Source organism: Haliotis asinina, chromosome 15, assembly GCF_037392515.1.
Source record: "Haliotis asinina isolate JCU_RB_2024 chromosome 15, JCU_Hal_asi_v2, whole genome shotgun sequence".
Lineage (NCBI taxonomy): Eukaryota > Metazoa > Mollusca > Gastropoda > Lepetellida > Haliotidae > Haliotis > Haliotis asinina.
The window spans coordinates 40,142,340-40,163,815 of NC_090294.1; the positions used below are offsets into that span (position 1 = coordinate 40,142,340).

Below are 21,476 nucleotides of genomic sequence, written 5' to 3' on the forward strand. Positions count from 1 at the left end.
CGGCCTGTAAATAATAGAGTCTGGACCAGACAATCCAGTGATCAACAGCATAAACATATATCTGCACAATTAGGAACCGATGACATGTGCCAAACAAGTCAGACAGCCTAACCACCCGATCCTAATAGTCGCCTCTTACGACAAACTGAGTCGCCTACAGCAACGTTCGGTTGCTGAAGACCCATTCTATGCCGGGCCTTCACAGGTCGTGTGGATAGAGGCACTTTCATAAATCTGTTATTATGAAAATGGATACTTCTTCATTCAGTCACAGTGCACTGACATCTGTCAATCGGTGTATGGTTTCATTCACAGTGCACCGACATCAGTCAATCGGTGCATGGTTTCAGTCACAGTGCACTGACATCAGTCAATCGGTGTACGGTTTCAGTCACAGTGCACTGACATCAGTCAATCGGTGTATGGTTTCATTCACAGTGCACCGACATCAGTCAATCGGTGCATGGTTTCAGTCACAGTGCACTGACATCAGTCAATCGGTGTACGGTTTCAGTCACAGTGCACTGACATCAGTCAATCGGTGTACGGTTTCAGTCACAGTGCACAGACATCAGTCAATCGGTGTATGGTTTCAGTCACAATGCACTGACATCAGTCAATCAGTGTATGGTTTCAGTCACAGTGCACAGACATCAGTCAATCAGTGTATAGTTGTCTCATCCCTTCAATGCTGAGCGCAGTCAGGATGAAGTACCATCTGTAATAACCTTTGCAGACAATCAAATGACCAAGGATACATTTGAATGAGCGAGTTGGGTTTAATAACATTTATCAATTTCCATCAATATCAGAAAAATGGGGACAGCAGAAATTATATTGTCTTGACACATTGTGACCATAGAGGGGATCAAACCCAGGTCTTCAGTGAGCAGACGCTTTAACCACAAGGCTACCCAAGCGCCTCATGTGGCTTTGGATCAAAAGAAAGTATATATAATTTTACTAATTTTATTTATACTTTCCAATTTTTAGATAACATATTCATGACTTGTGAGGACATTTTAATCACAGAATAATTAAAAAGAAAAACATCAGTGAGGCAAATTAGCACTTAATGTATCATATACTTATGCAAGTATATATTTTGATGAAGGTTAACAAGCTTGTCTGATCATTAAACCTTTCAGATGAAGAGTTAAATATTAAGTCAAACTAATTATTTCACATCTGACTATCTCAAACACATTCCAAAAGCCAACCAATTCCTCCACAGAAAATTTCAGGAAAACATCCAATTGCATCAATATTAACATTTCTACAAGGTTTTTGCAGTGCTCTTCAGATTTAGAATGACAGCTCTTGTGTCCACTTCTTCAGTATCGGACAGTCGTCCAGCCATCATCCTCCTGCTCCTTTTGGCCACCTGGAAACAGACATCCACAACATCAATGTCTATGGCAATGTAGGCATACCTCGAATTCGGTTAAAAATTGTAATATAAGCTTGTGTATTTTTCTTCCACTTTCTTTGCCACTGAATACCTTCAGTGAAGTGAAGAAGAAACATTATGCAGATTTTCACTATCTCCTATCACTAAATATCAAAGTTGACTGATTTGTATAGTTCACCTCCTAGTTCATCTAGAAATATTCAGTGGTTCAGAGTTCTGGGCCTAGATTTATGAAGCTCTCTTAGAGGTTAATGTTAATCTTAGCGCTAAGAAAGCTTTGAAAATCTAGGTCATGCTCCAGCAGGAGAAAACAGAGGGCAGTCTGAAGAAGCCATGCAAATGTCACTGAGAGACATTCCCACTTGGAGATATATTATCAACCATACCAAGCCCTTGAATGCGATCTGTTTGCTTTTGTTTGTTAGTTGTTTAACATCACACTCAGCAATATTGCAGCTATACGGTGGCAGTCTGAATAATCAAGTCTGGACCAGACAATCCAGCATCAATGTACAGAACTGGGATACAATCGTGTGTCAACCAAGCCAGCATGGCTCACTACCAAATCCCATTAGTCGCCCTGACAAGAAGAATTGCTGAAGACCAGTTTTAACCTGGGTCTTCATGGGTTGAAAGCTATCAACATCTCCTGAAAATGATATCAATAATTGCTTGAGGTACTACACAAGGAGATGCCAATCCCAAAGTGTTGCAAGGGTCAAAATTTGTTGTTAGACCATAAAAAAAGTAGTCAGCTGAATACTTAAGTGAGTGAGTGAGTTTAGTTTTACGCCGCTTTTAGCAATATTCCAGCAATATCACGGCGGGGGACACCAGAAAATGGGCTTCGCACGCTGTACCCATGTGGGGAATCGAACCCGGGTCTTCGGCGTGACTGAATACTTAAAATCATGATGGAGTCTATGAACAATATGACATTTATCAAGAATGAAGCTTTGAATTTCACAAGTAGGTTTTGTATAATCGAATGAAATGAATGGTCACATGGTCAAATCATTCTGGTAGAACCATCATTCTTCGCCGGAACACGGTAAGAGGGTGACTGGCAAAAGTATTACAACCAGCTTCAGACTTGTTGCTGCTATAATAATGTCTGTTTTTCGCAATGATACCATTTCAACTATGTCATTCAATTTCATGAATGGAAGGTAAGAGAAGTCCAAGAATGTGTTTAATAGACCAAAAAATATGTTCTTGTGTGTACGTCAACCTTCAATAAAATTTCTTCACATTTCACAGAAATCCCAGTATAATGGTACTTCCATAATTGAGCCTAAAATTCATAACAACTACGATAAAGTTGTAGAGTTTGGCATCTCTGGTAAATACAAACACAACTAAATATTTGACATCATACCTCCACTCTCCATTTGTCGTTCCCTGGCTGGTGGACCACCTGATAAATAAAGGTAACGCAGGTTACAAAAGATAAAATAAGAAGTGAGTTACAACATGCAAAACACAAGGCGGTCCCACCACCACCACATTTCCCAGAGTATTCAGAACTTTACTTCTTTATACACACTACGTTCACACTGCTTTTAGCAAATTTTCAAACAAATTCATAACAGGGGACACTAGAAATGGGCTTCACACACTGAACCTATGTTAGGAAACAAACCCAGGTCTTTGTTGTGAAAAGCAAATGCATTAACCATACAATGTTGTTGCCAAAGACCTTGGACGCCACCATATGATGGTCACAAGAGTTACGCAGAGCTACAGACTGGGCACCCCATAGACAGACCAAGAAGTTGACGCCATGATGCCAGCTTAGATAGGTACCTCATCATAAAGGATGGAGGGAAACAATTTTTTGGCATTTAGTGTATATAATTATATCAGAACCAAAACTATAACTTAAATATGTCCTCCCATCTCCCCTTACTGCTGTCCATTCACACAACCTTATGATAAAATGACATGATAAAAATGAAACGAAAAGAATTTTCTTTCACACTCTATTGACATACAGCCAAAGTGTTGATGGCTGCCATGGCCCTTGCAGTAATGGCAAGATCTACATTTCTGTTATGTGAAAAAAGATTATTCCATGATGTCTCCATTTATTTTTTTCAAATTCTATCATTTTTCCAAGACTGCAAAATAGGGAGTGACATTTTGTGTTCTCCACTTCTTGTTGGAAACCTGCTTATGCAAAAACTGCCAAATACCATCAGAAACATCACTCAAAACTTCATTAGAATCACAGCTCACCCTGTTCATGCAGTTGAAAGGGCATTTACATTTTCAATGAGCTCAACTTCATACATGTATAAATCATACTCATACCTCCTCTCTTCCATGTTTCCTCTCTGTCTGCAGGGCCATCATCACGACGCCGGGATTTATCGCCACCTCTGTCATCTCCCCCACGCCTAAAGTCTCTGTCATCACCTCCACGTCGGAAGTCCCGATCATCACCCCCACGGCGGAAATCTCGATCATCACCCCCGCGGCGGAAGTCCCGATCTTCACCCCCTCGGCGGAATTCCCTATCATCACCACCTCGTCGGAAATCCCGATCATCACCCCCACGGCGGAAGTCCCTATCATCACCTCCACGACGGAAGTCACGATCATCACCCCCGCGGCGGAAGTCACGATCATCCCCTCCTCGGCGAAAGTCACGATCGTCGCCCCCCCGGCGGAAATCACGATCATCCCCTCCTCGGCGGAAGTCCCGATCGTCTCCCCCTCGGCGGAAGTCTCGATCGTCGCCTCCACGACGGAAGTCCCGACTGTCCCCACCACGACGGAAGTCACGGTCTCCACCTCGGTCCTCCCTCCTCCATCCACCTCCCCCATCACTTGTTCCTCTCCTGTCATCTCTAGATGGACCTTTGGATCTCCAACTGTCCTCACGGTCTCTACCCCAGCCTCCTCGGTCTGAGCCAGGCTCATCTCGACCCCCTCCTCTACTCCAAGTGTCTTCCCTTTGTCGGTCTCTCATGCCCCCTTCGTGACCTCGATCCCTCCAGCCATCTCGCATTGGGGCTCTATCACTTTGGCCACCGTCACGACTCCAACCACCTCTATCATCTCGGGAGTCTCGACCACCCCTCCAGCTTTTCTCTTCCCTATGTCCATCACGGTCACCAAATCGGTCATCTCTTTGGGGACCTCTATCACCAAACCTGTCTCTCGGCCCTCCTCTATCACCAAAGTCTCTTTCGTCTCGTGGTGGCCCTCGCTCACGGAAATCTCTATCATCTCTTTGATGTCCTCGATCACTGAAGTCTCTTTCATCGGACGTATGTCCTCGGAAATCATCTCGAGGTGCTGCTCCTCTTTCACGCCATGATGGCCTGTCATCCCGACTGAAGCGGAGAGAACTATTAGAGAGGACTTGACACTGAACTAAACATGTACAGTTCCTAATGTCCATACTGCTTCAGAATCGCTTCTTTTAAATCATAAATACATCACCGGTAAATTAATGCTACTTCCTTCATTTGAAAATAACTTGGAATGATAAAAATCTATTCTAAATAATATTATATGCAGTGGTCATTCATCCACATTATGAAATAATGCAATGATAATGCATTATCATGATCAGCAAACCATCTGTCATTGAATGAGGGAGTGTGGGAGTATGTGAGTACAGCTTAAGCTGTTCTTAGCAATATTCCAGCAATATCACTGCAGGGGGACACTGACTAAAAGGATCTGGTAGTCAGGCTTGCTGACTTGGTTGAGACATGTTATCATATCCCAATTGCCTAGGTCCATGCTCAATGCTGTTAATCACTTGATTGTCTGGTCACTTGATATACTGAACAGCAAATGAAAATCTGGCATTTTGTCAAGTTTTAAAACAGAAGACACTAACATGAATGCTTATTTCTATGGGACTTCATCATATTGAAAATTTCATTTCTTTTGCTGTTCAGTACAGCTGGAATATTCCTGAGGATGTCTTTGAACAAGCAAGCAACCACATAGCATCAACAAGGAAAATCAAACATGGGTCCACAGAATGAATGACCACTGCAATACCGAAAGGTATTTACTCTAAATTCTCCAACCACTCCTCTTCCCAATAAATCTGTAGGACAGTGAACTGAAAAGGATCCTCCTCATAAATGCTGGATCCAGTAGAAAAATAATTAACTTGTGTACTGTAGTAGAATACTTCTGTGTCTTACCCATCTTCCATGCCTGGCCTGTTCCAACTCTGCTCTCGTTCTCTTTCACGCTCCCTCCATCCGACTTTACTTGGATTGGGGCGCCATGCCTTCCTCTCTTCATCAGCTTCCCCTCCCCTTCTCCAGTCCGATGGTGTGCCATGATCCCTGTCACTGCCAGCAAAATGACCAACAGAGGATTATCAATAAGTCATAGAACATTGGAAAATAAATCTTTTCAGCACAGTTTATCAAATAAATGTGCTGTCCCAAACCACAAGTGAGATAGTTTCGTTTAAACCGATTTTGTAATTATTCCAGCAGTATCACATATATACTCTGCTTTAAGGAACATTTTAACAATATCGTTGCAAGGCACATGAAATGAGCTTAATTCTATGCCACTTTTCGCAATATTCCAGCAACGTCATGCCGAGGGGTATCAGAAATGGGCTTAACACAGGGTGCCCATGTGGGGAATCAAACATGGGTCTTTAGCATGACGAGCAAACACAGTAACTGCTAGGCTAACCCAACGCCTGTATGGCATATGGAATAGGCTTGGCAGTCATATCCCGACGTCCGGCAGGGATTTACTATGTGTCCTGTATCTGAGGGTGAGAGGATCCCTGGGTCCCCTACTTAAATGTTCAGTAGTCTTGGACAACAAAATGGGGGTCCCAGACACTTAAATACTAGCATTATTACTAATACAGTTATTGTATTGTGTATCATGATCAAACACATAAATTACTACTGTAATTAAATTGCAAATGATACCATAAACCAGCTTGTAGCTGGTAATTGTAATTTCAGTGGAATTTAAAAAGAAAAGGATTTAGACTTTTTCTTCATCCCTGTGGATGCGCTAACAAATGCTGTTGTGTCCATTGCCAATTTTTATGCGTATAGTATGCAGAAATTTGTGTCCTGTAAATCCCTGATTTGATAATGTCAAGGCAGTGATTGTTGGGCTGCCCTACCTCCAAGGAAAGAGATAGCACATAAATATACATGTGCATACATGTGAGGATGCATGGGTGCATGTGTGTGGGGATGCATGCTATAGTACTGCCAGTAATAGAAAAAAAGAACCCCTGCTTTTATCTCTACAATTTATGTAGTAATATGCGAACATGTGAGATATCTGTATAAAATAGGTGCAGCCTAACTACAGTTCCAGTGGCAGGGAGATAGGAAACGTCTAAAAAAAAAAAAGGGACTTTACTGAGGAGATATTAGTGCAGAAATGGGCAATAAGTCCAAAGCGACTTATTTGGAACACACCATGGCTATATTTAAATGAGTCTGCAATGAATTTGTATAACAAAGGGCACTTTTTAAATGCGCATCTTGAAATTAGACTTAGCTTCATTATATATGACAGTTATCATAAAAATAACAACTTTCATGCTCAAACTATTAAGGATGTAGCTACCATGGAGTCTTACTATCACTCTAAGTGAGTTTAGCAATATTCCAGCTACATGACAGCAGTCCGTAAATAATCGAGTCTGGACCAGACAATCCAGTGTTTAACAGCACGAGCATCAATCTGCACAATTAGCAACCAATGACATGCCAACCATGTCAGCGAGCCAGACCACCAGATCCCGTTAGTTAAAATATGGCACGCATAGTCAACTACCCTTAACATACCAGACTCCCTACCTGACAGCCTATCCAGCACACCAGACTCCCTACCTGACCGAATACCCAGCACACCAGACTCCCTTCCTGACCAAATACCCAGCACACCAGACTCCCCTCCTGACTGAAACCCAGCACACCAGACTCCCTACCTGACCGAATACCCAGCACACCAGACTCCCTACCTGACAGCCTACCCAGCACACCAGACTCCCCTCCTGACTGAAACCAAGCATACCAGACTCCCTTCCTGACCGAATACCCTGAACAAATACCCAGCACACCAGACTCCCTACCTGACCAAACACCCAGCATACCAGACTCCCTACCTGACCGAATCCACAGAATACCAGATTGTCTACCTGACCGAATACCCGGCATACACTATCCAACACACCTGACTCCCACACTATACAACTGCCACTATCATATACACCTTATCATGAAGTGATTCAGGTGTCTTGTGTCAACTTTTGGCTTTATTTTAGGTTACTATTAAGAAAAAAATATACAAGCGGAAGTCAATCTGCTCCTGAAGAAACACTGACATGTCGACATGTTTGTCCACTCTTGACATCATGGTGACACAGATCACCATGACAACGCCTATGATGGACTGTTTGGTATATGCCACACCGTGACATCACAGAAACACAAGTCACCATGACAACGCCTATGATGGGCACACCCACCCAACACATCGGAGCCCTATACACAGAGATGGAAACACTTACGCTCTGGGAGTAATTGTTACGACTTTGACCAATTCATTACACCATTACACTTAATATGCAAAAAATTACGCTTTTCCAATAGATTTAGGAAAAATATATTATGTGGGTAAAATTTCACAAGTGTTTCTCAATGCACTCGTGCATGGGTTAAGAAATGGCCTTGCACCGATAGAAATTGCTTATTCTTAGAATCACGCTCATTCCAATTAATTTGTATGGAATTAAAGCATCTTGTGTCATTTGACCAATATTTTCTGATGAATGGAGTTTCATAATGATTGGGGACATGTATTTCTGTCTAGAATATTCCTTTGTGGAAAAGTAAACCATATCAAAGTGACCAGAAGACAAATACTACACTTCTTGGGTCTACATTAACTTTTCGTGACGTCCAGCATCACACTTAGCCCCAAAATAAGGTTGGCATCTTCGTATATAGACCTGATTAAGACATGCAGATACGTTAAGACAACGTTTGGCTGCTCACCCTTTGCTGCTCTCTTCCTGTCGACGCTTGGCCTCCCTCTCCTCAATTTCCCGCTCACGCTGTCTCTGTTTCTCAGCCTGCTCTTCCAGCTTTGCTAACTTTTCGTTATATTCTCGCTCCTCCTCCTCACGCTTCAGCCTCTCCAAATGCTCTTTCTCCTCACGTTCTGAAACAGACATTCAAAAGATCTTTCATAAAAGCCAACAGGGCAAGTGACTGTAATACAGTAAGGTCAAATAAAAAAAGTGAAATGTTTCTCGTGGGCATTGGTGCGTCACTTTTATTTTTGCAGTTTTTCATAGCCATTTGAAAAATAATTTGATTTGGCGGTGTCCTGATTATCCATTTGTCCACTACAAGAATGGGAGTCTGTAAGAACGAGTGTGACTGAATCTACAACTCATTAACACATGTTAAACTTCCCAAGCAGTATTTCTGAGAGAAAAAAAAAATTAAAATGTGTTCCTCTTGCGTCACTGGCGTGTTCCTCTCGCATTCTACCCAAAATTAAAAGAAACGTCTTACAGCCCTCATCACTTTTGAAAAAAATGTGCCCGAGAAACATTCAATTTTTTTTTATGCAGCCTAACATGTCTGGACTAATTTCCCACTTGCCGTGATTTTTATGACATAATCATGATGATGTAATTATAAAAGAATAAATCAACATGGTATTTGATGTAAATGTTTACTAGATTATTTACCGAGAAGTGATAAAGAGCAAAGAAAGGTAATGCTACTTCATGATCAGTGCGAAATTTCATAGCTACATTTTGAGCAGATGTGAAATGAAATCCAAGTTTATTTGTAGTTTGAAACCACAAGTTGGAATTAACTGGCAGCCCATGGACAAGTGAGATACCATTATTTGATTGCCCAAAGTGAAAACTGAATTGTCCCACTCCCAGGCATTGGATGATGGGATCTCCCCCCCCCCCTCAACTCCATAAGCATGCTATCGGCGCTAACACATTATATTATTATCCTGGATAACCCAAGCTGCCTGTTTGACAATGAATGCTGTATTCATATGTCTTATCTTAACGGGTACCCATTTTCTTCAGGTCAAACAGGGTGTGTTTGTACCAATTTCACGAAATGCCCTGAAAACAAGCTAAACTGCCACTTTTAACAAAGTCAAAGTTGTTACCTTGGAACTTTAAAAATAGTTACCAAACTGTAAGCTAAGATACCAGGTCACAAACAAGATAATGCATGTGCCGATCTTGGGTGAAGAAATATTGTATGCTTTTAGAAGGAAATATTCAACATCTTGCACAGATGAACAATTATATACACTCTTCAACACATATTGCAGAAGAAAACCAGTGATCAATACTGTGAGCATTAACTATCATCAGGTTAAAATGATAAGCACTTCAGTGAGCCAGACCCTCGATCCGCTAGGTTACCTTCTACGCAAAACAAACAAAGCCTGTTAGGGACTGAGTTTGGTTTCACACCACTTTTAGCAATATTCCAACAACATTACTTCAGGGGACGCCATATATGAGCTTCACTCATTGTCCCCATGTGGGCAATTGAACTTAGATCTTCAGCGTGACAAGCAGATGCCATCTAGCTTCTTCACCTCTCTTGAGAGCTTCATCCTTGGCACGCTGAGCCGCTTCTTCCTTCTCTTCAATCCATTTCCTCCTCCTCTCTTCCTTGCGGCGTTCTTTGCGGTCTAGTAGACGCCGCGTTCGCTCCTCTCCCAGTTTCTGCTCAAACTCCTTTAAGTTCGCCTGTTGCAAGATTAAAGAATAATTTATCTGGGTAAACTATAAACAATTCCAGAAACCGACATGTGTCAATATTTTGATGATCATTTATACAATGCCCAAAGTCTCATGTTCTAAATACAGGATACCTTAGTATACTTGACAGATGAATATAAATGTTATTCCTAAAAATTGTGTCACATTTTGATTATCAGTTTAAAATTTGAAAAACAAATTCAGCACATTTTGAATGATAATCAGTTCATTAAATAGAAACCAAGCAATCTGCATCTGTTACATCCTCCACCTCACCACCTTAGAAATCAATAAACAAACAGCAGTTGCATTAAAAAAAAAAGCAATACATTAAAAAAATATACCTAAATGAATTTTCTTACAGTACATAGGGTACACAAACATTCATTTCAGCCCTTCTACTCAAATGAAAATTAGGATATCAATTTACACGAAAGGTGTTTGTCCATTCTTGACATCATGGCGACATGGGTCACCATGACAACGCCTATGATGAACTGTTTCATATATGCCACACCTTGACATCACAGAAACACAAGTCGCTATGACAACGCCTATGATGGGCAAGACTTCAACTAAAAAGCATGAAGACATCTTTATTTGCAGTCATTATGAATTAATTAGGGCAGTATTGTCCATTGTTAAGCATACTACTAAAATGCTTCTTCAGTTATCATCAATAATATGACGCTGCTCAATCGAGATGCACTCTTAGCTTGCCTCCACAATTCCCATCGTTTAAATTCAAAACCCATGCCGTGAAATACAGAATGTTCACGAACTACAGATCTACTCATGAAACAGAAACATTCTCTCTTTCTACGTTGCTTCAAGCAACATTCCTGCAATATTACTGCTTGGTACAGTGAACAGGCTGCAAAGATTGCACCAAGGTAGGAATCAAGACTTGAGTAATCACAGGCTATATCCAGAAGACTTTACCTAAAAATGCCATCAAGGCAACTAGCTTATTCATCATTTATCACTCTGGACACCTAGCTTATTCACCCTTTATCACTCTGGACACCTAGCTTATTCACCATTTATCACTCAGGACACCTAGCTTATTCACCATTTATCACTCTGGACACCTAGCTTATTCACCATTTATCACTCAGGACACCTAGCTTATTCACCCTTTATCACTCTGGACACCTAGCTTATTCACCCTTTATCACTCAGGACACCTAGCTTATTCACCCTTTATCACTCAGGACACCTAGCTTATTCACCCTTTATCACTCTGGACACCTAGCTTATTCACCCTTTATCACTCTGGACACCTAGCTTATTCACCCTTTATCACTCTGGACACCTAGCTTATTCACCCTTTATCACTCAGGACACCTAGCTTATTCACCCTTTATCACTCAGGACACCTTGCTTATTCACCCTTTATCACTCTGGACACCTAGCTTATTCACCATTTATCACTCTGGACACCTAGCTTATTCACCCTTTATCACTCTGGACACCTAGCTTATTCACCCTTTATCACTCAGGACACCTAGCTTATTCACCCTTTATCACTCAGGACACCTAGCTTATTCACCATTTATCACTCAGGACACCTAGCTTATTCACCCTTTATCACTCAGGACACCTAGCTTATTCACCATTTATCACTCTGGACACCTAGCTTATTCACCATTTATCACTCTGGACACCTAGCTTATTCACCATTTATCACTCTGGACACCTAGCTTATTCACCATTTATCACTCAGGACACCTAGCTTATTCACCATTTATCACTCTGGACACCTAGCTTATTCACCCTTTATCACTCAGGACACCTAGCTTATTCACCCTTTATCACTCAGGACACCTAGCTTATTCACCCTGTCCTAGCTTATTCACCCTTTATCACTCAGGACACCTAGCTTATTCACCATTTATCACTCTGGACACCTAGCTTATTCACCATTTATCACTCAGGACACCTAGCTTATTCACCCTTTATCACTCTGGACACCTAGCTTATTCACCCTTTATCACTCTGGACACCTAGCTTATTCACCCTTTATCACTCTGGACACCTAGCTTATTCACCCTTTATCACTCAGGACACCTAGCTTATTCACCCTTTATCACTCAGGACACCTAGCTTATTCACCCTTTATCACTCAGGACACCTAGCTTATTCACCCTTTATCACTCAGGACACCTAGCTTATTCACCCTTTATCACTCAGGACACCTAGCTTATTCACCCTTTATCACTCAGGACACCTAGCTTATTCACCCTTTATCACTCAGGACACCTAGCTTATTCACCCTTTATCACACTGGACACCTAGCTTATTCACCCTTTATCACTCAGGACACCTAGCTTATTCACCATTTATCACTCTGGACACCTAGCTTATTCACCATTTATCACTCAGGACACCTAGCTTATTCACCATTTATCACTCTGGACACCTAGCTTATTCACCCTTTATCACTCTGGACACCTAGCTTATTCACCCTTTATCACTCTGGACACCTAGCTTATTCACCCTTTATCACTCAGGACACCTAGCTTATTCACCCTTTATCACTCAGGACACCTAGCTTATTCACCCTTTATCACTCAGGACACCTAGCTTATTCACCCTTTATCACTCAGGACACCTAGCTTATTCACCATTTATCACTCAGGACACCTAGCTTATTCACCCTTTATCACTCAGGACACCTAGCTTATTCACCATTTATCACTCAGGACACCTAGCTTATTCACCCTTTATCACTCAGGACACCTAGCTTATTCACCCTTTATCACTCTGGACACCTAGCTTATTCACCATTTATCACTCAGGACACCTAGCTTATTCACCCTTTATCACTCTGGACACCTAGCTTATTCACCATTTATCACTCTGGACACCTAGCTTATTCACCATTTATCACTCAGGACACCTAGCTTATTCACCCTTTATCACTCTGGACACCTAGCTTATTCACCCTTTATCACTCAGGACACCTAGCTTATTCACCATTTATCACTCAGGACACCTAGCTTATTCACCCTTTATCACTCAGGACACCTAGCTTATTCACCCTTTATCACTCAGGACACCTAGCTTATTCACCCTTTATCACTCAGGACACCTAGCTTATTCACCATTCAATAATAATCAGGATACCTATCTACTTCAACAGTGAAATATATCCCAGTGCATTCAAAGTACTATAGAACATGTGAATTGTGTGTGATTTCCAGAAATATGGACAGGTTTTTACCTTTAAAGATGTTCATCCATTCTTGACATCATGGCAACATGGGTCACCATGACAACGCCTATAATGGATTATTTTATATATGCCACACGTTGACATCACAGAAACATACAGTAACCATGACAACACCTACGATGGGCAGAGACCTTTTGACTATAAAAATAGGAAACAAGCCTTGCCCACATACCCTGCTTGGTTAAGTTACAATAGACTAAAGTCATTACCTCATAGTCAGATCGCCTGGCCTCCCTCAAACGATTGAGGAATTCGTTCTTGTCTTCCATAATTCTGCTAAGTCTTTTCTGAGTCTCCAATGCATGTTGTCTTTCTTTCTTCAAAGCCTCGATCTGCACAAGGACCAAAATTCAAATTAAACAGAACCACAATGAGCAGAGAATACTTCCATATTTGATTTGAGGCAGTGACAAAATCCTCCTCCAAGAGTAAAAGCACTGCCAACCCCTCCCAAGATCCTTTGATTGGCTCCGCTTTTTCGTTTCACTTACACAAGGGCTATCATACATCTGAAAAATTCCCATGAAATTTTGTCATGAATAAGTCATCAGACACACTCTTGAGCCAAAGATCACAAGCGAAGCTTCTGAATGCCTTTACTGGTGTTAAGTAAAACAAATCACAGATAGTGAAATTGTATACCTTAAAAATATTTCAGAGTGAGTGAGTGAGTTATGTTTTATGCCGCTTTTAGCAATATTTCAGCAATATACCGGCAGGGGACACCAGAAAATGGGATGCACACATTGTACCCATGTGGGGAATCGAATCCGGGTCTTCGGCATAACAAGTGAACGCCTTAACCACTATGCTACCCCACCGCCCCCCAAAAATATTTCAGACTGTTTCACAAAATAAAATCTGAAGTGCAGATTTGATATTTGAAAATCAGTGTTACTCCGCCAATATCAAAGTGGTTGGCATCTCAGCTTTCTTAGAAGAAACCATTAAACAATGACTTCCCCACCCTAAAACCCTCAAAGACATACATCAGACTATATGAAATCAGAAGACTATTTAGAGTGAAGGGGCAGGACTTGAACATTATCCACCAACATCACAGCCTGGGGAAACACAAACTGTCTTCTCAATGAACCTATGTGGAAATCAAACCAGGGTCCTAAAGTGGCTTCACCCACTTGGCAACCTCTCAGCACATAACCATCCAAGAAGACAGCAATGTTAACTCACCCTCTCCACTTCCTGTTGTTCCCAGAATTCCTTAGCCTGGATGCTTTCATTTAGGTACTGCTGCTGCAGAAGTGGTATTTCCGCCAGACGCATGGCCCTCTGGTGGAAGTCGACCTACAATACACAATATCCATGTACACATGTTCTCAGTAAATAAGTTGGATTTGCTTGCCACACTGAGCTCTTTTCTCTACTATACAAACAAGTGGTCGACAGATAAGCACAGACCGAATCCACTTGGATCCAATGAAATGCATAAACCTAGTCAGTGATCTTGATTCCTGATTCCTTTAGTCATCTTATGACAAGCAAAGGTTGCTAGAGACTAAAAAATTCTGACACGGATCTTCACACTAAATGTGAACTGCATCATCAGGTTGAATTTCACCAAAAAAAAAAAACAATAAAAAAACCCACCGAAGTCAAATTACGAGATATTTCAAAATAAATGAAAAAACTAAAACAAAAATGAAATAAGAGAGAATGGCTGTATCCTAACATGCATCAGTGTGTACTCATAGTTTCTTATAATTCCCAAGCCTATACTGATAAGAAAAAGTCCTCAGCCCAAACCCCAATCAGGCCACCAGTCCCTCTCGACGCAAGTCCACACGACCCTCCCACAACAAACCCTCTACCTAAACCTCCCTCCCTCCCTGCAGAAGTCACTTAACAACACCTCCCTCCCCCAACCAGCCCTCAGCCCAACCAAACTTCCTTCCTGCCTAAAGCCCTCAAGCTCAAACATCCCTCCTGCAACAAGCCTTTGGCCCAAACCTTCCTCCAGCAACAATCCCTCGGCCCAAACCTTCCTCCAGCAACAATCCCATGGCCCAAACCTTCCTCCTGCAACAATCCCTCAGCCCAAACCTTCCTCCTGCAACAATCCCTCAGCCCAAACCTTCCTCCTGCAACAATCCCTCAGCCCAAACCTCCCTCCAGCAACAATCCCTCAGCCCAAACCTTCCTCCTGCAACAATCCCTCGACCCAAACCTCCCTCCTGCAACAATCCCTCAGCCCAAACCTCCCTCCAGCAACAATCCCTCAGCCCAAACCTCCCTCCAGCAACAATCCCTCGGCCCAAACCTCCCTCCTGCAACAATCCCTCAGCCCAAACCTCCCCCCTGCAACAATCTCTCGGCCCAAACCTCCCTCCTGCAACAATATCTCAGCCCAAACCTCCCTCCTGCGACAATCCCTCAGCCTAAACCTCCCCTCCGCTACAACTCATCAGTCCAAACTTCCCTCCTGCCAGAAGACCTCTGCATAAACCCACCTCCCAAAAGCCCTAAACTCAAACCCCTCTCCCACCACAAAGCACACAGATTGGGAAAGGCAGGGGCCATGGGCACATTAGAATGAAAAAAGGCCCATTACAATTTGGAAGCTTACTACTGATACAAGGGTAGTGGCTCATTCTAAATTCAGGAAATGGCTAATAATCCTGAAAATGCCCCATTGTCAAAGTTCTCTTTCCCAATCCCTGAAAGCATCTTCTGAAACCTCCCTCCTGCCCCAAACCTCTCCAAGACACGTTGTCTTTGAAGTGTAGGATGTATAATTCATCTTCCTCACCAGGCTGATCGAATCCCACTGTATCTCCCAGGTCGTTAAGTGTAGTGTTGGGATGATGATTAGTCATTATTATACTATTATGATATAATTTCCAACTGGTTTTCTGATAATAATTCAGGGGTTAACTTAATACCCATGAAGTGTATGTTGTCAGGCAGGAAGATATTGATTAGTGATATCTTGTTTTCTACGATCACGTTGACCCCCTGCAGACTGGTCTTGGAGTCGACACCCACCCGCACGTAAACGTTGCAAACTTGATACTGGTGTCGTTTCACCCACCCGAGTTTGATCCCCTTCACGATCTCAACATCATTCACCGATGGTTCCCCTAGGTAGACTTTGATGAATAGTGTTGAGTTTGCCGGTAGACTCTCTAGTATCTTGACCACGCCTTCGAATTCAGACACCAACTGCAATTTCACGTTTTGTATGGCTGGTTTACTCGATAGCATGTGGGCTGCTATAGTGTTGACTGGGCTGACGACTATGCTACGTCTCTGAGTTGGGACGTAAGCCACGAGCAGGGTTCCATTGTTCACGACTTTGTTTAGGTGGTTGTCTTTGTTATCCGTGAACACGTAAGGGGAGACGAGTCTAATATTGAGAAACCATTTGTTATCGGGTAACAACACCCACTTGTCATCTTCGGTGAAGACGAGTATATATGGTTTGTTTTTGACGACGGTAGTGCTCTCAACATCGTCTAAGTCGAACAGTTTACCTCCGAATGATGGGTATATTCTCCAGTTGTCATCACCGGTGTTGACGAGGGCGTACTTAGTGTTGGCTGTTGCCCCTGTGGTATCTATCATATCACTTAGGGCTCCACCGGAGGGGATTTCAACGCGTTTGTAAATGTTGTTTTTCAGTTGCAAGGCATACGATTTACCATCTACTCCGGGAGCGTCGAAACCACGTGTGTCTCCGAGGTCGGAGATCCCGATATTGACGCATTTTTTCACTCCGGGCCCTTGTGCGCTGGTCATGTTACGTGAAGTGTTAAGCTGAGGTATCCTATATTTACAGGATTATGATTTATATCTAACACCGATATTGTCAGCTCAGGTATGTTGCCCTGGGTTAATCTCTTATACTGCCGTGGTGAAAATGACTCGGTTCTACCGTCGTTGAATTTCTCAGTTTTCACCGGCACTGCTCTCAATATAGTGGAAGGGTGGCCTCCTTGAATGTTATACGTTGTGCTCACCTGATCGAGATGAATGTACAGCTCTCGGTACGGTACTAGGTCGGGTAACTTCGTGCCTGTGACGGTTGTTGTTGGTTTTATCTCGTCAGGAGATATACCGAGTATCCTAGCTAATGGTCGGCCTAACCTCAAGGAGGTTCTTCCGTTGTTGATTAACACCACTGTACCGTTTGAGTCGTTCATCTTGAGTTCAGCTCCCAGGGGTTTGAAGACCTCGTCGTTTAGAGAGCACACGCTGTAGTAACCGTCAGTTATCTGACTGCGAGTTCCACTGACGAACAGCTTATTGTTGCTGATATTAATATTAGTCCATTGCGGTAGGTAGGTGATATCGCAGAGTGCGACTTCGAGTTGACCTGACGTGTTATCGATCGCGTGCGTCAGCTGAACGGCCTCACCGCTCGTTATTCCTGGAAGTGTTATGTACATATTATAATATATGAATTATAAATTATAATATGGATTTAGCACACTTGAAAATCGTGGTGAATGCAGATGGTACGGGGTTTAAAACAACCTTTATTGATATCTTTGAAAAGTATGTCGTGTCCGTTAATAACGCGCAGGCGGTGGTAAACTGGAATCAAAACCCAATGCAGTTTTGGCAGAACCAACTCAACTTTGCTGTGTGGTGTGCGACGACAGGGTCTGGTGTGACACCAGACTACGGTATAGACGAACTGAGTAAGGCGGTTATTTTGTTTCATATTTATTATCAAACGAGACGAATATTGAAGGAAATAAGTGCTCCTCTTCCCCAAGATAAAGCGTGGAGTATGACGAATAACCCCTATGATAGACGCGCTTATGAACGTATTTGTGGGGAGTTTGAGATTCCAACGAATAAAGACTTTCGCCTTCCTGGTGTGAACCATGGTCTCGGTATAGTTCTCGTGTACTTCTACAGGTCCGGAAAATATTATGCCGGTTCTAAAGATGGTTCATACAACCCAAACCGGCATACATTTACAGGCCCCACAACGAATGAAAAGATCCATGTCAGCTGTATAAAGCAAACCAGTCCTGATGCAGCCACAGCCTGGACTAAAATGATCTCAAAAACATCGAAAGGATTCACTCGTGCTGGTACAATACGCTTGAACGACTCGATTCGAACGTACGTGTGGGCGCTGTTGGGTGCGCAGTCGATGACGCGTTCTAACATCCTCGGTAAGGGAACTGCTTACGACGCTCAGAAACAGTTCGTTTCCAACGTTGAGGATGCTATCAATTCTCCAGTTGATCTCCCGCGGGCCATCGAACGCTACCAAAACGTGTTAGAATACGCCAGATCGAAAGTCAATTACGTATTCGGCGTGGGGTTGTACATGGCTCCGAGTGATATGCAACTGAGAATAAAAAAAGTGGTGGGTTATAACAACGAAATTGTCATAGCCACGAAGGATCAAAAGTTGGGTATCAACTCTGATATTAACACCCCCTATATCCCACACATCCCACCACGTGAAAAGGGTATAGTGGCGCCACCCCCGGAGCCTAAAGTTCATGTGGGGTTACCCCCGGGGTGTGTGGGGGTTTCCACCACCTATCAGCAGCATATTGATAATAAAACAGCCCTAGTGGTTGGTGGGGTAACTTTGGGACTTATTTGGTTAAAGATTTCTTAGCCGCTACGTACACCAGACCCGCCACGGCGACGATGGCTGCCCACAGGTTTTGACTGAGCCACATGGCAGTTTTAGACAGAGCGCTCAACAACCACGAGACGATGCTACCCAGGATGCCGGGAAGGGCTTCGGCGGCTTTACCAGCTAGTTTAGCTAGACCTTCCCCGAGTTTTTTAATCCAGTCTTTAACACCACCACCGCCACTTGGAGTTCCGCCGCCTCCTATAGACCCAACAGGGGCACCCCCCACCAGTGACACCACCAAGGTTGATATGATGAAACCCAATGCAGTCAGAATGCTGGCGATGGTGATCCCTTGCTCCCGGAACAATATCCGAATCCTGTTGGCTAAAGTTGTATCTTCGTTCAGTATTCTATCGATTGTTTCCTGAATGCGACTGATCTGGGATCGAAGATGTTCACGATTCGAGGAAGCGGCTTCCAATCGTGTACGTCTCTCGTCTTCTAAATCGCGTAGTCGTTCATTGATACGACGCTTCATATCATCGTCGTCAGTTTCGGTGAGTTTGGTTTTTTCCCTAGCGATGTGCTCGTCGATTTCGTTCAGTTTCCCCATGTTGTTCACGAGTTCTCCACGCACGCGTTTCACGGCTTCGTCTAAGCCGTACAGTTCCCTTACCGGAAAGTCAAACCCCGGTAACGGTTTGTCCCAGTAGGTGCTCAACAGTTTTTCTATGCTGTCCGAGGCTTCTGTAGCACGCTCTGGCGTCATTTCATCTATAGTGGTGAGGTGGGATCTGGTAGCTTGCAGATCTTCTTTAACGGTCTTAGGTATTGCACCACCGTAATCAGGCATGTTTAGATGTTCACGGATAAATTCAGCACCACCATTGCGGCTGGCTAGAGTTGACAAGGCCAGTGGTTTTTTATTGATCTTGTTAAAGAGGTCAACCCCTGGGGCAGACTTAAGACGTAGAACACCCTTTGTATCAACAAAAAAATTCTTATGGTATATACCCTGTGGTTCAACGTAGTTTTTATCTCTTCTTAAACTTTTGTAATAATCATTTACCGTTGTTTCCAAGAGTTCTTGGCTCAATGGTGAACTAGTAAATGAGGTCTCCTGCTCATCAGATGCCTGGGCACTAGCGCCCCGCATATCATCCATAGGTATGTCTTCATCCATTAGTATTTAAATATATTTTATTTATATATAACAATGTACGGTAGAAAATTAGATCCTTTCAGAAAATTGAGAGAGCCATTAGGTGCCAGAGCCGTGCGACAGTCGGTGACCATCACCAACAATCCCAGCAAGATAGACCAGAACCAAACTCTGCTGGTTAGATTTCCAAACCTTGGTGAGAATGACCTCATTGTACCAGGCACTGTTCGACTGGCGTTCAATATCACGTTGACCTCCGACAACGACAAACGTGAGCTAGTGCGGAACGTGGGTCGAGCTATCATCAAGAAAACGACCGTCAAGATCAGCGGTAACGAGGTGCTGAGCATCGACGACAGCGATGTGTTTCACTGCTACAAGGATCTCTGGAAAAGCGAGAGAGAACGAGTCAATGATGTGTACCAGGGTATCAGCAAATCAACCCGGGCGCGCATAGGGTACGTCTTCACGACAGACCAGCAAGACAAGCTATCGGACGGTGAAAAGGCCATCGCTCTAGCATACGGGAATCGATTCTGCGTGCCGCTCGACTTCGAGTTGCTCACGGGACACGCGCCGTTTTACCAGGCCGCGCTGGGTGATAGGCTAGAATACGAGCTCACGTTTAACGACTATAGCAAAGTAGTGCGTACACCGAACGGTGATGAGGCCAGTTATGCCATAGACAACATCTCTCTGGAGTTCGACATGGTCACTAGCCCGGAGCTGGCCAGGCAGGTTCGAAGCCAGTACTCTGGGAAGATGGCTATCCTGTACGATCGCGTACTGAGGCATAGATCAGTCGTGCGAGATAAGAGCGACACTGTGTGGAATATCAACCTGAACGTGCCGGCGCGATCGATGAAAGGTATCCTGGTCGTCCCCGTGGAGGATTACGAGCCATTCCGGAGGGACAGCGAGAAGTTTTTCAACCCCGAGATTGAAAAGGTGGAAGTTACCATCGAGGGCGTGCCCAACCAGCTGTTCAGTCATGGTATGAGACCACACCAGCAGTGGGATGAGATAAAAAAGCTACCAGTGGGGGATTACATAACAAAGGACCTGGACCTCGGCTCCGTGCAGATCGGTGAATACCTGACCACCAAGTATGCCCTATGGTTGGACATGCGATCCACGGATGATGATAAACTGCACGGTAGCGGGCGTCGTATAGATAACGGTAGCGAAGGGATAACTATCCAGATTACTAAGAAGGCTCAAACCGCTGGTAAGTTGAAATTATATCTGTACGTTATTATGGACGCGCAACTTAATATAGACAATGGGAGATTCGTGCAAGCCATCTATTGAGGGGGG

General features: G+C 43.3%; 1 protein-coding gene and 2 non-coding genes across 3 annotated transcripts in view; all 3 read right to left on the reverse strand.

Annotated features, from left to right (window-relative positions):
- Positions 1-758: 758 nt before the first annotated feature.
- LOC137266408 (eukaryotic translation initiation factor 3 subunit A-like) overlaps positions 759-21,476 on the reverse strand; it is a 39,946-nt gene continuing 19,228 nt past the window's right edge. The window contains exons 15-22 of the mRNA XM_067801902.1: positions 14,620-14,733; positions 13,638-13,760; positions 10,025-10,178; positions 8,434-8,599; positions 5,584-5,736; positions 3,725-4,752; positions 2,790-2,828; positions 759-1,384 (exon numbers count right to left, since the gene is read on the reverse strand). Of these exons, the coding sequence (XP_067658003.1) occupies positions 1,335-1,384; positions 2,790-2,828; positions 3,725-4,752; positions 5,584-5,736; positions 8,434-8,599; positions 10,025-10,178; positions 13,638-13,760; positions 14,620-14,733 (1,827 nt within the window). The 3' untranslated portion in view covers positions 759-1,334. The remainder of the gene's footprint in view (positions 1,385-2,789; positions 2,829-3,724; positions 4,753-5,583; positions 5,737-8,433; positions 8,600-10,024; positions 10,179-13,637; positions 13,761-14,619; positions 14,734-21,476) is intronic.
- Positions 7,768-7,899, reverse strand: LOC137266493 (small nucleolar RNA SNORA17). Its single transcript, XR_010954996.1, has one exon. It is a non-coding gene; the product is annotated as a small nucleolar RNA SNORA17 (small nucleolar RNA).
- LOC137266492 (small nucleolar RNA SNORA17) lies at positions 10,608-10,758 on the reverse strand. Its single transcript, XR_010954995.1, has one exon. It is a non-coding gene; the product is annotated as a small nucleolar RNA SNORA17 (small nucleolar RNA).